The sequence below is a fragment of the Coregonus lavaretus genome, assembly GCF_964263955.1.
Source record: "Coregonus lavaretus genome assembly, chromosome: 11".
Taxonomy (NCBI): Eukaryota; Metazoa; Chordata; class Actinopteri; order Salmoniformes; family Salmonidae; genus Coregonus; species Coregonus lavaretus.
The window spans coordinates 10,884,474-10,902,720 of NC_139998.1; the positions used below are offsets into that span (position 1 = coordinate 10,884,474).

The following is an 18,247-nucleotide window of genomic DNA, read 5'->3' on the forward strand; positions in this document are numbered from 1 at the left end:
TTAACAAACTGTGCTTCCAATGTGCGCAACGTAAAGATAAGGCGACAGTATTTGGTAATATCCCCGGAGGAGCCCTCCAAGTCGTCACCATAGTCCATACGCCTCCTGTTGTTGCTTTACTTCCTCTGTTAAACTGATATTGTCTTGCTTCAACAACACACTGGTCTGTTCGCACTTCAGGCGCGGGACAGCATGACTGGCGGACTCAAGGACGGCGAAACTGACGAGGTATGGTTCTCGGTTCTCTTCTGGACACTGCTGTCCTATCATATTCGGTGTATAGCTGTTTTATTATGTATTTGTACGTTTTTAGAAGATATTTCATCATCTGTGAACAATAAAGTTTCTCTGGCTCATTCTCATTCTGACATTTATCGAAAATGCCCTTGGAAAATTGGGAAACATTTTAACTCCAAAGCATATTTGCCAATAGTTATCTTTTTTGGCACCTAGTTGTGAACGTTACTCCCGCTCCTACTGGGCGAATGTGCAAGCCCCCTCTCGTTTCATTAGCACTGGCATGAGACATTTACAGTTATTTATTAACCTGTATTTTGTATTGTTTTGTGAGTATTTTATATTGTGGCTGTGTAATTGCCCTTACCTGCCCTGGGACTATGGGTGCAAATTAGCTTTTAGCTAACACCGGCACATTTACATGGATGTTGCATTATTGTAATATTGATGTTGATTAATGTGCATTGTCCCCTATAAATAAATTAAATAAATAAACTACACTTCTTACATTCTGAGCGTTATTTCTTTTTTAATCCACATAGATAATTATCTATGTGCGCACAAAGTTTGTCAAAGTTGTGTTTTCTTAGAATGCTAATTCTATTAGACTAGCTAAGTCAATCGAAAAATTCACATTCCAGTAAAACTTGATGACAGTTTACATGAGTGAAAATATGCTTGCGATGCCTTATGTGAGACAGGTTCTCAGTGTACAGAGCATACAGCCATCCTAATAACCATCGTTAACACGTATTGTGTGAGCGCTTGGTGACGACCCCTTGCGGTGAGAGACGGATATCTGCTACTAAGGGGTGTGGTGCACTCCCGTACCCATTTAAAACCATCTCAGGCTGGGGTAGGCTGCTAACTCTGGTGCGCTCAGTCCTGCTATCCTCTGCTCTCTACCCGTCTCTCCACTAACTTATCCCCCGCTTCTCTTCTTTCCCTCCGGACTACAAGGGATTTCTGCATTCGCCGTTCATCAGGAAACAAGGGAACATATACAAACCTAATAACAAAGACATGGATAACGACAGTATGAGCGGGATGAAGACGATGCAGGACATCCACACGAAAGAGATCGACCTGGTGAACCGGGACCCCAAGTACTTAAACGACGACATTGTCAAGGTGAGTTCAAATCCGAACGAGTCCGTAGACGAGATTTTTACGCACTTTGGACATATTTATTTACTTTATTTTACTTAGTTTATTGGACTGGTCTGGTTGCATGATTATTTGACCAAATAGTGCGTCATGGAAATTATGGTGTAAACTAGAATAGTTCAGTTCCAATATTGCATGTGAGGCGGGTTTGTACTTGGACACATCAACTATTTGTTTTATTATGCATGGTACCATGTCACTTGCACGATTATTGGGTAGGAGCAGTCAAATGTGCACAGTAAGCTGCGTGCGTCAAGTGTGCACCAATGTAGCCTACTGCGTGTGTTCAAGTTCAAGTTTGTTTATTGGTCAGAAACACATGATGTAAGTGGAGTACACAGTGCAACAAAATGCTTACTTGCAGGTTCACCTCTCGACAATGCAACAACAATAGAAACGTAGCCTAATTAAGTGAATACAATAATTTCACAAAAACCCTAAATGATTAAAAAATAGCATAAACATTTAGCAGAAAATATGCGAAGTGGGTGGTGAGTCGCATAGCATTCTCGCGTGTAACCTATACTATATGTCAGTTTGAGCTTTTTCGGGGTTCATGACCCCTGTTTACAATGGTTTACAATAGGTTTGTGAAGGGGCTCAACACGTGCGTAAAAGTTGTGACTAAGCAGCAGAGCATATCCTAAATAAAATGTATTTGTCACATGCTTCATAAACAACAGTGAAATGCTTACTTATGGGTCCTTTACCAACAATGCAGAGTTAAAGATAAAGATGGAAAAAAAAACATGAGGAATAAATACACAGTGAATAGGGAATAACAATAACAAGTAAAAATAACATGACTATATACAGGGAGTACCAGTACCTAGTAGATGTGCAAGGGTATGAGGTAATTGAGGTAGCTATGTATACTGAACAAAAATATTACTTTTCTGAGTTACAGTTCATATAAGGAAATCAGTCAATTGAAATAAATTCATTAGGCCCTAATCTATGGATTTCACATGACTGGGCAGGGGCACAGCCATTGGTGGGCCTGGAAGGGCATAGGCCCACTCACGTGGGAGCCAAGCCGACCCACTGGGGAGCCAGGCCCAGTCAATCAGAATTCGTTTTCCCATCAAAAGGGCTTTATTACAGACAGAAATGCAATGCATGAAAGTATAAGAAAGTGTATGTGTGTGTTGAGGTGTGTATGTGTGTGTTGGGGTGTCAGTGTAAGTAGGTGTGAGTTTGTGGGTAGAGTCCAGTGTGTGTGCAGAGTCAGTGCAAGAGAGTTAGTGCAAAAAAGGGTCAATGCAGGTAGTGCAGGTAGCCATTTGATTAGCTATTTAGCAGTCTTGTTCAGCAGTCTTATGGCTTGGGGGTAGACTCTGTTCAGGGTCCTGTTGTTTCCAGACATGGTGCACTGGTACTGCTTGCCTTGCGGTAGCGAGAGAAAAGTCAATGGCTTGGGTGGCAGAAGTCTTTGACAATTTTCTGGGCCTTCTTCTGACACTGCTTGGTATAGAGGTCCTGGGTGGCAGGGAGCTCGGCCCCAGTGATGTACTGGGCTGCACTCATTACCCTCTGTAGTGCCTTGCTCTACAGCTGTATAACTTTTTGAGGATCTGAGGGCCGATGTTGCTGCGGCTGCTGTCATTAGAACAGAGTGGAACATCCTTGCTCCAGTGTTGGAATGGAGGAAATATTACTAATTTCCTGTTGTTGGAACAAAACATTTCTCACAGTCCTTGTTTAAAAGTTACACCGCATCTGTTATTAAATTAGTGAGTTATTAAAGAGAATAATTATTTCCAAAGTAGACACAAACCACACTGTGCCCATTTTGTGTGCTTATAGTGCCATCAGAAAGTATTCACACCCCTTGACTTTTTCCACATTTTGTTGTGTTACAACCTGATTTTAATGGATTAAATTGAGATTTTGTGTCACTGGCACACAATACCCCATAATGTCAAAGTGACATGACTACCTCATCTCTGTACCCCACACATACAATTATCTGTAAGGTCCTTCAGTCGGCAAGTGAATTTCAAACACAGATTCAACTACAAAGACCAGGGAGGTTTTCAAATGACTCGCAAAGGGCACCTATTGGATGGGTAAAAAAATAATATAAACACACATTGAATATCCCTTTGAGCATGGTTAAGTTGTTAATTGCACTTTGGATGATGTATCAAAACACCCAGTCACTACAAAGACACAGGTGTCCTTCCTAACTCAGTTGCCAGAGAGGAAGGAAACCCCTCAGGGATTTCACCATGAGGCCAATGGTGTCTTTAAAACAGTTACAGAGTTTAAGGGCTGTGATAGGAGAACTGAGGGTGGATGAACAACATTGTAGTTACTCCACAATACTAACCTAATTGACAGAGTGAAAAGAAGGAAGCCTGTACAGAATAAAATATTCTATAATATGCATCCTGTTTGCAACAAGGCACTAAAGGTATACTGCAATAAAATTGGCAAAGCACTTCACTTTTTGTCCTGAAAACAATGTGTTACGTTTGGGGCAAATCCAATACAACACATTACTGAGTACCACTCTCCATATTTTCAAGCATAGTGGTGGCTGCATCATGTTATGGGTATGATTGTAATCGTTATGGACTGGGGAGTTTTTCAGGATAAAAAAATAAAATAAAAATAGAGCTAAGCACAGGCAAAATCCTAGAGGAAAACCTGGTTAAGTCTACTTTCCACCAGACATTCTTGAGATTAATTCACCTTTCAGCAGGACAATAACCTAAAACACAAGGCCAAATCTACACTGGAGTTGCTTACTAAGAAGACCGTGAATGTTCCTGAGTGGCTGAGTTACAGTTTTGATTTAAATCTACTTGAAAATCTATGGTAAGACCTGAAAATGGTTGTCTAGCAATGATCAACAACCAATTTGACAGAGCTTGAAAATGTTTGAAAAGAATAATGGGCATATGTTGCACAATCCATGTGTGGAAAGCACTTAGAGATTTACCCAGAAAGAATCACAGCTATAATCGCTGCCAAATGTGCTTCTACAAAGTATTGACTAAGGGGTATGAATACTTATGTAAATTAGATATTTCTGCATTTCATTTTCAATAAATATTCAAAAATTTCTAAAAACATGTTTTCACTTTGTCATTATGGGGTATTGTATGTAGATGGGTGAGAGAAAACATATATTTAATCCATTTTGAATTCAGGCAGTAACACATCAAAATGTGGAATAAGTCAAGGGGTATAAATCCTTTCTGAAGGCACTGTATGTAAAAGATGAGTTTGTTGAGAGAAAGCTTGGCTGAAAGCGCGCTAATGTAGGCTATAGTGAAAACCACCTGTTGTATGTGGTGGGAACAGAACAGCTGCTGCCACAAAGACAGAGGCTGCTTCCCAAATGGCACCCTATTCCCTATGGCCCTGGTCAAAAGTAGTGCACTACATTTGAAGTAGTGAACTTTGCGTTCATAAAACATGGAAACACGAAAATAGCTGCAGGGGCAGTGGCAGGCCAAGGGATTCTCCGTAAACAAATTATCAACAGACTTTCAGCATGCTTATAGAGAAGGGAACTCAACATGTACTGCACTGACACAAATTACTGATGATTGGTTGAAAGAAATTAATAATAAGAAGATGGGAGCTGTTCTGTTAGATTTCAGTGCAACCTTTGACATTATTGACCATATCTTGTTGTTGAGAAATGTATGTGTTATGGCTTTTCAACCTCTGCCATATCATGGATTCAGAGCTATCTATCTAATAGAACTCAGAGGGTTTTCTTTAATGGAAGCTTCTCTAATGTTAAACATGTAAACGTGTGGTGTACCATAGGGCAGCTCTCTAGGCCTTCTACTCTTTTATATTTATACCAATGACCTGCCACTGGCATTAAACAAAGCATGATTCAACCATATATGCATCAGCAACCACAGCTAATGAAGTCACTGAAACCCTTAACAAAGAGTTGCAGTCTGTTTTGGAATGGGTGGCCAGTAATAAACTGGTCCTGAACATCTCTAAAACTAAGAGCATTGTATTTGGCACAAATCATTCCCTAAGTTCTAGACCTCAGCTGAATCTGGTAATGAATGGTGTGGCTGTTGAACAAGTTGAGGAGACTTGGTGTTACCTTAGATTGTAAACTGTCATGGTCAAAACATATAGATTAAATCATTGTAAAGATGGGGAGAGGCTCTAGTTTTATCTTTTTCTTGTTATTGTCCAGGCATATGGTCAAGTGCTGCAAAGAAAGACCTAGTTAAGCTGCAGCTGGTCCAGAACAAAGCAGCATGTCTTGCTCTTCATTGTAATCAGAGGGCTAATATTAATACTGTGCGTGCCAGTCTCTCTTGGTTAAGAGTTGAGGAAAGACTGACTGCATCACTTCTTGTTTTTATAAGAAACATTAATGTGTTGGAAATTCCCAATTGTTTGCATAGTCAACTTACACACAGCACTGACACACACACTTAACCCAGCAGACATGCCACCAGGGGTCTTTTCACAGTCCCTAGGTCCAGAACAAATTCAAGGAAACGTATAGTATTATACAGAGCCATGAGTGCATGGATCTCCCTTCCATCTTATATAGTGCAAGTGAACAACAAACCTGGTTTCAAAAAAATTATAAAGCAACACCTCACAGCACAACGCCTCTCCCCCATGTGACATACTTGTTGTGTGCAAGAACTGACATGTATGTGTAACTGATAGATGCACACACACACACACACACACACACACACACACACACTACATGTTAATGTATTAAAATGTATGTCAATTGTAAAGTATTTTGTCTGTAATGTATTTTTCGTTATGTGTCGGACCCCAGTAAGACTAGCTGTCGCCATTGGCGTCGGCTAATGGGGATCCTAATAAATCAAGTCAAAACCCTCTCTCCTACTAGCCTTTCCCCTTTCAATGGGTTCAGTCATATGAGAAGAGAACCATATGTAAATATTATAACAGGGAACCCAACTCATGTGAGGAGAATAACGTTATTCCAACCCCACATGTGAATCTCCAATTCCACATGTGAAAGTGAGATTTTCACGTGACTGTTTTTCATGTGTGAACTTGCAATTCCACAGGTGACAGTAAGATTTTCACATGAGGAGTTTTCTTACATGTGAAACGACAAATGTGATTTTCACATGTGAAAATGCAATTCCACATGTGAAAGTGAGATTTTCACATGTGATTGATTTTCACATGATTGATTTTCATGTAATTGATTTTCACATGTGAACTTGCAATTCCACAGGTGAAAGTGAGATTTTCACATGTGAAAGTGTTTCACATGTGAAAATGCATATCCGATTTTCACATGTGAAACCACACATTTTTGAAACTACCATTCACATGAGGTGAAAACATGTCATTCGTGAAAAGGTGATGTTAACATGTTAATTCTAAATGTAATACATGTGGAAAATATGGTTTCACATGTGAAAGTTAAGCTCAACATGTGAAAACAGCTATTTCACATGTTTTTTTTTTTGTAAGGGACACACACACACAACAGACCCGCATACATACAGACATACAGTCACACACACAAACACACACAAACACACACACACACACTACTCTCCTTCTGCAGAACCAGTAGACTGTTGACTTTCTTTAGCAGTGATCTTATAGTTAGAATGTCGGCAGCTGCACTCAACTGACCACATCAAAGAATCAACATCACTGGAATCCATGCAGAGTTTGCCCTGGGAATATAATATTTTCCTCTCATAAAGCTGAGTTCTTTATATAGCCCAGTCAATGGAGTGGAGTGGCTCTAGCAGTGGGCCTAAAGCCAGGCAGCCTTCTGTTAAACCATGATGGGGCTAAGCTGGGCAGAGCAGACACACCCAAAGCCACGCCGCACGGACATCACAGCAGTGATCGGCTCGCTAACCAGCCACCAGCTAACCCTGCCAAATTCTCCAGTATGCCGGGAGGTGGAAGGCACATTATAGTGGGAAATTAAGATGTTCAGGCTCAATGGAGTAGCTGAGTCAGGGATTCCCTTAGATTGTCCAGGCGGGGTGCAAACAAAGGCCCCAAATCAACATGATTTATTAAGCAACAATTTCAATTCAATCAATTAAAGACACATGAAACCCCTTTAGGTGGGAGGAAGCAGAGCTAGGCAGGGGTTGTCCGCTCCACCTACAGTGCCTTGCAAAATAATTCATCCCCTTGGAGTTTTTCCTACTTTGTTGCATTACAACCTGTAATTTAAATTGATTTTTATTTGGATTTCATGCAATGGACATACACAAAATAGTCCAAATTGGTGAAGTGAAATGAATAACAGAAAAGTGGTGCGTGCATATGTATTCACCCCCTTTGCTATGAAACCCCTAAATAAGATCTGGTGCAACCAATTACCTTCAGAATTCACATAATTAGTTAAATAAAGTCCACCTGTGTGCAATCTAAGTGTCACATGATCTGTCACATGATCTCAATATATATACACCTGTTCTGAAAGGCCCCAGAGTCTGCAACACCACTAAGCAAGGGGTACCACCAAGCAAGCGGCACCATGAAGACCAAGGAGCTCTCCAAACAGGTCAGGGACAAAGTTGTGGAGAAGTACAGATCAGGGTTGGGTTATAAAAAAATATCTGAAACTTTGAACATCCCACGGAGCACCATTAAATCCATTATTAAAAAATGGAAAGAATATGGCACCACAACAAACCTGTCAAGTGAGGGCCGCCCACCAAAACTCACGGACCAGGCAAGGAGGGCATTAATCAGAGGCAACAAAGAGACCAAAGATAACCCTGAAGGAGCTGCAAAGCTCCACAGCGGAGATTGGAGTATCTGTCCATAGGACCACTTTAAGCCGTACACTCCACAGAGCTGGGCTTTATGGAAGAGTGGCAAGAAAAAAGCCATTGCTTAAAGAAAAAAATAAGCAAACACGTTTGGTGTTCGCCAAAAGGCATGTGAGAGACTACCCAAACATATGGAAGAAGGTACTCTGGTCAGATGAGACTAAAATTGAGCTTTTTGGCCATCAAGGAAAATGCTATGTCTGGCGCAAACCCAACACCTCTCATCACCCCGAGAACACCATCCCCACAGTGACGCATGGTGGTGGCAGCATCATGCTGTTGGGATGTTTTTCATTGGCAGGGACTGGGAAACTGGTCAGAATTGAAGGAATGATGGATGGCGCTAAATACAGGGAAATTCTTGAGGGAAACCTGTTTGTCTTCCAGAGATTTGAGACTGGGACGGAGGTTCACCTTCCAGCAGGACAATGACCCTAAGCATACAGCTATAGCAACACTTGAGTGGTTTAAGGGGAAACATTTAAATGTCTTGGAATGGCCTAGTCAAAGCCCAGACCTCAATCCAATTGAGAATCTGTGGTATGACATAAAGATTGCTGTACACCAGCGGAACCCATCCAACTTGAAGGAACTGGAGCCGTTTTGCCTTGAAGAATGGGCAAAAATCCCAGTGGCTAGATGTGCCAAGCTTATAGAGACATACCCCAAGAGACTTGCAGCTGTAATTGCTGCAAAAGGTGGCTCTAGAAAGTATTGACTTTTGGGGGGGTGAATAGTTATGCACGCTCAAGTTTTCTGTTTTTTTGTCTTATTTCTTGTTTGTTTCACCCCAAAAAATATTTAGCATCTTCAAAGTGGTAGACATGTTGTGTAAATCAAATGATACAAACCCCCCCCAAAATCCATTTTAATTCCAGGTTGTAAGGCAACAAAATAGGAAAAATGCCAAGGGGGGTGAATACTTTAGCAAGCCACTGTGATAACAACCCTCTATTAATACCAAATATTTTCCATCTTGTGATCTTATGTTTATGTCTTTCTAAATTGGGCTTCAAAAAAACATAGGCACTCTCACTTACAATTAAAATATTCATATTTTATTACCCAAAATAATACATTTACATTAACATTCTGCACAGAGCTCTCATTTATTTTCCATTCAAAATTATGAAAACTCTGTGTCTGTGTCTTACCCTTACATAAAAAAAATACCTACAAAAATTACGTGAAAAAACGTGAGAAAAAATACTTCTGGTCTTCGGACCCGTTGACTTTTTCCACATTTTGTTACATTACAGCCTTATTCTAAAATTGATTAAATCGTTTTCCCCCCTCATCAATCTACACATAATACCCCATAATGACAAAGCAAAAACAGGTTTTTAGAAATGTTAGCAAAAAAAAAAAAAAAAAAGGAAATATGACATTTACATAAGTATTCAGACCCTTTACTCAATACTTTACTGAAGCACCTTTGGCAGCGATTACAGCTTCGAGTCTTCTTGGGTATGACGCTACAAGCTTTGCACACCTGTATTCGGGAGTTTCTCCCATTCTTCACTGCAGATCCTCTCAAGCTCTGTTGGATGGGGAGCGTTACTGCACAGATATTTTCAGGTCTCTCCAGAGATGATCGATCAGGTTCAAGTCTGGGCTCTGGGCTCTGGGCTCTGGCTGGGCCACTCAAGGACATTCAGAGACTTGTCCCGAAGCCACTCCTGCATTGTCTTGGCTGTGTGCTTAGGGTCGTTGTCCTGTTCATCTTTGCCTCAAACCTGACTAGTCTCCCAGTCCCTGACGCTGAAAAACATCCCCACAGCATGATGCTGCCACCACAATGCTTCACCGTAGGGATGGTGTCAGGTTTCCTCCGAACGTGACACTTGGCATTCAGGCCAAAGAGTTCAAATATTGGTTTCATCAGACCAGAGAATCTTGTTTCTCGTGGTCTGAGACTCTTTAGGTGCTTTTGGCAAACTCCAAGCGGGCTGTCATGTGCCTTTTACTGAGGAGTGGCTTCCGTCTGGCCACTCTACCATAAAGGCCTGATTGGTGGAGTGCTGCAGAGATGGTTGTCCTTCTGGAAGGTTCTCCCATCTCCACAGAGGAACTCTAGAGCTCTGTCAGAGTTACCATCGGGTTCTTGGTCACCTCCCTGACCAAGGCCCTTCTCCCCCGATTGCTCAGTTTGGTCGGGCGGCCAGCTCTAGGAAGAGTCTTGCTGGTTCCAAACTTCTTCCATTTATGAATGATGGAGGCCACTGTGTTCATTGGAGACCTTAAATGTTGCAGAAAGGTTTTGGTACCCTTCCCCAGATCTATGCCTCGACACAATGCTGTCTCGGAGTTCTACGGACAATTCCTTTGACCTCATGGCTTGGTTTTCACTCTGACATGCATGTCGTTATGGAGTATTGTGTGTATATTGCTGAGGAATTGTTGTTATTTAATCCATTTTAGAATAAGGCTGTAACGTAACAAAATGTGGGAAAATTCAAGGGGTCTTAATACTTTCCGTAGGCACTGTATAAACACACGTATGAACAAATCACGTGAAAAATGTCAAACGTTTAAAAATGTAATTGAGTTAATCACAAGATTTGGAATTTGCTCAAATTAAGCTGTCATTTAAGATTTGTTTTATATAAATGTTGTCCCGTGTAGCTCAGCTGGTAGAGCATGGCGCTTGCAACGCCAGGGTTGTGGGTTCGATTCCCACGGGGGCCAGTATGAAAATGTATGCACTCACTAACTGTAAGTCGCTCTGGATAAGAGCATCTGCTAAATATGTAAAATGTCCAAAGTAAAGGTTAGCAAAATCAGGTAAATTGATAAAGCACACTTTCTTTAACCTCAATGTCAACTTGTCTTGAGATCACATTGTTGTATAGGCAATGTTTTCAGTGTATTTCAAACCCTTTCAGACAATGCAAATAATTACGATAAAAAAGAAAGTGTGCACTAAAGTTACAAAAAGTTAACTCAAGTTAACTGATTAACTCTGACAGCTCTAATTAAAAATAATCTCTTTGTAGGAAAGCATCTGTTAACATTAATTCCAATAGCATACACATTCACAGATTTTCAAATACATTCAAATACTTTTTTGACGAAATGGTAGGCTAGCTATCGCCTATCATTGAGCTAGCTAGCGATTAGCAATTGGCATGTGAACATTAGATACACATTTCATTAAAAGTAACCTTCTAAAATACATATCATTAGTGTGGTTCATATGTACATGTAAATACACTCAATATGAGCCGTCGTTTGTAAAAATAAAACTATTTAATTGCCAAAACATTTATAACGGAAATAAAAAATCATCCAAAACGCCATCTTGTTCTCATTGACTTCTATACAAAGCTAGCTACTTAGCTTGGATGTAGTCGTGTAAATGGGAAAATCTTACTTGTTTTTCACTCAGTCAAAACATTTAAATTATACATTATAAAAAAACCAAAAAACAAAGTTTAGTTAAACATGTTATCTCTAGATTTTGAAAACGTAACCATGCGTACAAAGCGGAAAAAACTGTCACAGAGCGACATACAAAGAACTGAGGCACGCGTCTGCAGCAGTAACACACCGAATGCCTCCACCTAGTGGTAGCGCTAAGTATACATGTATATCAATGCAACACCATAATAATGGAGTGGATGGCTCAGAAATAATAAATAATTATTCTTAACGCACTTGTATTATTATACTCAGGTAGGCTAGGTAACCTTTTTGAAAACAACCATTTCACATGTAAAAACGCAATTTTCACATGTGAAACTGCAAATGTCACCTTTTTTTTGTAAGGGTACACACAGTACAGTACTCAAGTTGTACGCCTCTGGAAAATTAAATGGACGTTGCTGGGTTTTGTGGCTTAAAAGAATGATACAATTTATATTGCAGGGCTATACCACCAACTGTTATTTTATGCTATAAGTTTAGCCTGTTCAGTTTAGGAAGTCCCTTGTGTACACAGTAAGAACTGGTAGGAATGTCTCCTGAAAAAAACGTTCAATTTGATATCGAAAATGCACTTTTACTCTGCACTAGATACAGGTGATGCTAAACCCTCTGACAGCAACACTTCTCTCGCAGACAAAATACACGCAATTAAGTAACTGTAAAATAAATATTTGCTCTATCATGGGCCTGGTAGCGAAGGGGAGAGTGAAAGAGAAAGAGAGGTAGCGAGAGAGGGGTAGTGAGGTAGCGAGAGAGAGCAAGTGTGCTAGCATGCGTGTGTGTGTATAATATGCGTGTGTGTTTTTCCACTTTACAGTCTGCACTAAAACGTCTATGTGGTCATGGGTACTTGGGAGGCACGTAGCAAACCCGTCGACCACCTAAGAAGTATTTTTACACTGAAAATAAATACATTTCATGGTTTACCTGGGGCCCATCCGCCCACTCTTGACTAGAGTCTTCATGTACAGATGTGGGATCTTCATTTGATCACCCTGTTGTTGCAGAACATTTCTTGATTTGATTTGCCCTAACAAAAAAATTATCAACCCCTATAAAAATGTCCATGAATTATAATCCACACAATAATTCAAATGTCCTGTTGCTGCAGGATTATTATTTTCCTGCTGTGAGAAACTGGTTAGTGTTGCACCATCTTGGGAATATGGTGCTGTCTATTTGCCCTCTGACTCAGACAGTTCTGGCACTGTGGCTCTGTCTTTTGTATCAGCTCTGTCTGTCAGGAATTGTGAAAATATGTTTTAGGAGGGTAGAGAGAGTACAGAGGCAAGGAGGGCATCACTAAAATGTTTGTTAAGAGGGGTGGGGGTGTGTGTGTGGGAGGTTGACCTGGTTTGACCTTCCGTACCAGTCACTATGAGGAAGCATAAATCTCTTGTAAAATGTGTACCTCATGTCTTGTGCAACTTCAGAACATCTGCACAAATGAATGAGAAGATATTGAACTCAAATGCAAAAATTTTAGATATAGGTTATATTCTTTATCTATGTTAGTTGCTTTGACTGTGGCTGTCTAATTTACCATTATTGATTCAGTGATTCTCCTTTCTCGTCAGGTGGAGTTTGAGGATGTGATCGCCGAGCCTGCAGGGACGTACAGCTTTGACGGCGTGTGGAAGGCTAGCTTCACCACCTTCACGGTGACCAAGTACTGGTGCTACCGTCTCCTCACCGCCCTGGTGGGCATCCCGCTGGCACTGGTCTGGGGCATCTTCTTCGCCATCCTGTCATTCATCCACATCTGGGCAGTGGTGCCTTGCATCAAGAGCTATCTGATCGAGATCCACTGTGTCAGCCGTGTCTACTCCATCTGCATCCACACCTTCTGCGATCCTCTGTTTGAGGCCATGGGCAAGTGCTTCAGCAGCGTCCGCATCAGCACCACCAAGGAGGTGTAGAGAAGAGGATGAAGGAGAAGAGGAAAAGTAATGGAGGATGAGGGGAGGATGGTGGGAATGAGGTGAGGGCTGGAAACCATAACAGATTGTAAAGGGAGAGAAGTGACCTGAAGAAACAGAAATAAAAGAGAGGGAGCAACCTTTTTGATAAAAGAAGAGGTGAGACATTTCTAGAGCTGTGGGCGGGATGTTGGCGTTGAGGGGGTAGAGTCACAGAGAGAGCACCTGGTCCCGCCGCTCTTTCTCCGTCTCCCTCGACGACGATGGTTTCTCTCTCCAGTGCTGGTTTAACCAACAGGGACACAGGATTATGTCGAGGGTCATTCCTTGGGGTCTTTGTTTTTATTTAGTTTTTTTGTTAGGGTTGTTTATCATTGCAGGAGCACCACCACGCTAGCCCCCCTAACCCCACCCCCATCCCCACTCCATTATTCCTTCCATTGTTCCGAAATGTTGTGTGATCCACTCTATGATTATAGCTTGTTGAATGAAGGGTATGATTGATTGAATTATTGACTGATTTGATTAGTTAGTTAATTGATTGATAGGCTCATATGATGGATGTTGGTGTCCTCTCTGCTGGGCTTGTGTGCCTATTTTTGGGAGGGTAATGGTTTGGGTGCGGGAAAGGAAAGGGATATCCCTATGCCTGTTTGGAGAGAGTTGACAAATCCCACCTGACACAGCACAAAATCCTAGAGCCAAAACCCTCTCAGTCCCCCTACCCCCACCTGACCCCCTCTCACACCCTCCACCCCCCTATGCCTGCCCTGCCTCCCAGTCTGAAACACTGGACCTGCCCTTGTTTCTGCATGCATCACCACCCCTCTACAAAGCCACCGAGCCAACCAACACACTGCTGTCATTCTGTATGCCCTGACAGACAGACAGACAGACAGACAGCTATAAGACAACCTCGCTCACAGAGCCTGCATTCTACTCAGCCCAGTACCACATAATGATATCAAAATCACTCTCTCCATCAACACTCTGTTCTGTTCCAGCTCCAATCCAAGCAAGAGAGACGAAATTCTATGACAACAATCAAGTCTTCGATCGAAACAGCCTTCATGGTATATACTGTTTTTCTATGTGACGGAGAATGTTTGCCTTTGAATCTCAGAGAAATATCACTTGAACTTTGTTTCATTGCATTCACACCTAGGGATCTTGTGCTTTGTTTGCCCAATGTATGCACATTTTGAGTTGCATTGTCATGTCTTTTTTTTCATTTCTTTTTTTTATTCCCCAATGAGTTTTGAGTTTAATCCCTGATTGAATAGTTTGGTCTGGTGTAGAGTTCTGTTTATTGACTGTCGACCACAGGAGGCTGCTGAGGGGAGGACGGCTCATAATAATGTCTGGAATGGAGTAAATGGAATGGTATCAAACACATGGAATGTGTTCAATACCATTTATTCCGTTCCAGCCATTATTATGAGCCCATCTTCCCCAATTAAGGTGCCGCCGGGACACCTGTGCTGTCGACACTGCCAACCAAGGACTATCAGCTAATAGGTCTCCCACCTCTGAAATCACTGCTGTTTGATAGCGAATGGGGGCATGTTTTTGTTCTATACTGACATGAAGCTCAATTTGTTTGCTTCCCAAATGGCAGCCTATTCCCTATACAGTGCACTATATAAGGAATAGGGTGCCATTTGGGAAGCACATTTTGATTGTCACGTTTTTCCTACATGCTCTCTGTGAGGATGGTAAATATTAGCACGTTGCTTGATTGAATGAAAAAGGTCATATGTATTTTTATATTAAAATGACATTTTCCTTCCCTTGCTTTTACTGTACAATCTCACATCACGCTGTGCACATTAAAATGTAATATAATCCAATCTGTTAGTAATGCTTGTGATGCTTGTTTGTTAGATTTGTTTTGGTTTGTAAATCAGTCTCTCATTGAGGAGAGCTGATTTATTGTCATTTGACACTGACCTTCGTTTGTCCATTGTCCATATGATGTTAGACTACATTATGCAAATAGACCAACATACAAAATAACAACAAACACAGAGACACTTTAGCCTATAAAGATTCATTTTGCTCACCTTCCCGATGGTTTAAGTCTTTTAAAAAGACAACCATTTTATGTAGGCCTCCTTGCTGCTCACACTTGCAGACTGTTCCAAAGAGGAGCTGGGTCAGAAGACTATCCCTAAGGTATAAACACTGGATGTTGAGGCTACCAGTGGCGGACTTACCATTAAGCAGAAGAGGCAATTGCCTCAGGTCTCACATCATCAGGGGCCTCGTGAACTGGGCATAATATTTTAGAAAATACAAGTAATAAAACATGTTTTAGAAACTCTGTTTGAGACCCCCATCCTCCCCTCGAGGATAGGTGGATAACTTGGTTCAGTCAAAGTGGAGGGAGAGAGGACTTCCAGATAGATTGGGAGGCGCCCACCCGCATGATGACCCAGGACCATAACCCAGTGAAATTGGGCATCAATTCAGAACTGGGCGGCACACTAAGTACACAGACTGGCCTCTGCCTGGGGCCTCCAATTCACTAAGTAAAATAATTATTCACCTGTACTATAAGATTGAGCAGTGTTTATGAATAAGATGTACAGTACCAGTCAAAAGTTTGGACACACCTAGTCATTCAAGGGTTTTTCTTTATTTTTACTATTTTCTACAAGAATAATTGTAGAATAATAGTGAAAACATCAAAACTATGAAATAACACATATGGAATCATGTAGTAACCAAAAAAGTGTTAAACAAATCAAAATATATTTTAGATTTGAGATTCTTCAAAGTAGCCACCCTTTGCACACTCTTGGCATTCTCTCAACCAGCTTCATGAGGTAGTCACCTGGAATGCATTTCAATTAACAGGTGTGCCTTGTTAAAAGTTAATTTGTGGAATTTCTTTCCTTCTTAATGTGTTTGAGCCAATCAGTTGTGTTGTGACAAGGTAGGGGTGGAATACAGAAGATAGCCCTATTTGGTAAAAGACCAAGTCCATATTATGGCAAGAACAGCTCAAAGAAGCGAAGAGAAATAACAGTCCATCATTACTTTAAGCCATGAAGGTCAGTCAACACGGAACATTTCAAGAACTTTGAAAGCTTCTTCAAGTGCAGTCGCAAAAACCATCAAGCGCTATGATGAAACTGGCTCTCATGAGGACCACCACAGGATAGGAAGACCCAGAGTTACCTCTGCTGCAGAGGATAAGTTCATTAGAGTTACAAACCTCAGATTGCAGCCCAAATAAATGCTTCACAGAGTTCAAGTAACAGACACATCTCAACATCAACTGTTCAGAGGAGACTGTGTGAATCAGGCCGTCATGGTCGAATTGCTGCAAAGAAACACTACTATTTTAAAAAACTCGCTGAAAATCCGGAGCGTCTGTCAAACAGTTTTGTTATATTTCAGTCTTCTATGATGTATATAAAGTGTAATATTGGTATGCAAACTCAATGTTGAATACATTTCAACTCTATATCTGACATGGTACAGGTGTCTTTTTTTAAGCACATAACCATGTGTGTGAGGTGTATACTTTTGTTTCAAAGTAGAATTGTTTAAGACTACCAGGAAACACTCCGTGTGACCCTGATTTAGCCCACTGCAGTAAAAGGTTAAATAATATGAAAAGGTAAGGGAATTCCATTCTACTATTTAAAAAAATAAGAGTTACTTGTGGAAAACAAGAGTAGAGAATAAACATTTTAGCCACAGTGCCATCAGTCTCCTCCCCGACTTGAATGTGGTAAGCAGAGTCATACTTTATTACAGGCCTTATTACAAGTCTTATTACAGACTTTATTGAGGCCTTATGCCCATCTCTTCAATTTGCTCATAGGCTTATTTGTCCCCTGTCAAGTGCATAAAAAATTGTCTCTCCTCGGTTGCAACACTCACTACAGAGTTCCAAACTGCCTCTGGAAGCAACATCAGCACGAGAACTGTTCATCGGGAGCTTCATGAAATGGGTTTCCATGGCCGAGCAGCTGCACACAAGCCTAAGATCAGCATGAGCAATGCCAAGCGTCGGCTGGAGTGGTGTAAAGCTCACCGCCGTTGGACTCTGGAGCAGTGGAAACGCGTTCTCTGGAGTGATGAATCAAGCTTCACCATCTGGCAGTCCGACGGACAAATCTGGGTTTGGCGGATGCCAGGAGAATGATACCTGCCTGAATGCATAGTGCCAACTGTAAATCAAATCAAATCAAATCAAATTGTATTGGTCACATGCGCCTAATACAACAGGTGCAGACATTACAGTGAAATGCTTACTTACAGCCCTTAACCAACAGTGCATTTATTTTAAACAACTCTTGAGAAATAAAACAACAACAAAAAAAGTGTTGAGAAAAAAAAGAGCAGAAGTAAAATAAAATAACAGTAGGGAGGCTATATATACAGGGGGGTACCGTTGCAGAGTCAATGTGCGGGGGCACCGGCTAGTTGAGGTAGTTGAGGTAATATGTGCATGTGGGTAGAGTTAAAGTGACTATGCATAAATAATTAACAGAGTAGCAGCAGCGTAAAAAGGATTGGGTGGGGGGGCAGTGCAAATAGTCCGGGTAGCCATGATTAGCTGTTCAGGAGTCTTATGGCTTGGGGTAGAAGCTGCTGAGAAGTCTTTTGGACCTAGACTTGGCACTCCGGTACCGCTTGCCGTGCGGTAGCAGAGAGAACAGTCTATGACTAGGGTGGCTGGAGTCT

At 41.3% G+C, this 18,247-nt stretch overlaps 1 protein-coding gene across 1 annotated transcript; it reads left to right on the forward strand.

The window, feature by feature from the left end:
- LOC311137623 (caveolin-1-like) lies at positions 1–15,396 on the forward strand. Its single transcript, XM_084172127.1, has 3 exons — positions 1–228; positions 1,198–1,368; positions 13,205–15,396. The coding sequence occupies exons 1-3, from the start codon at positions 193–195 to the stop codon at positions 13,544–13,546; spliced, it is 549 nt and encodes a 182-aa protein (XP_084028253.1). The 5' UTR covers positions 1–192; the 3' UTR covers positions 13,547–15,396.
- The last annotated feature ends 2,851 nt before the right edge of the window (positions 15,397–18,247 follow it).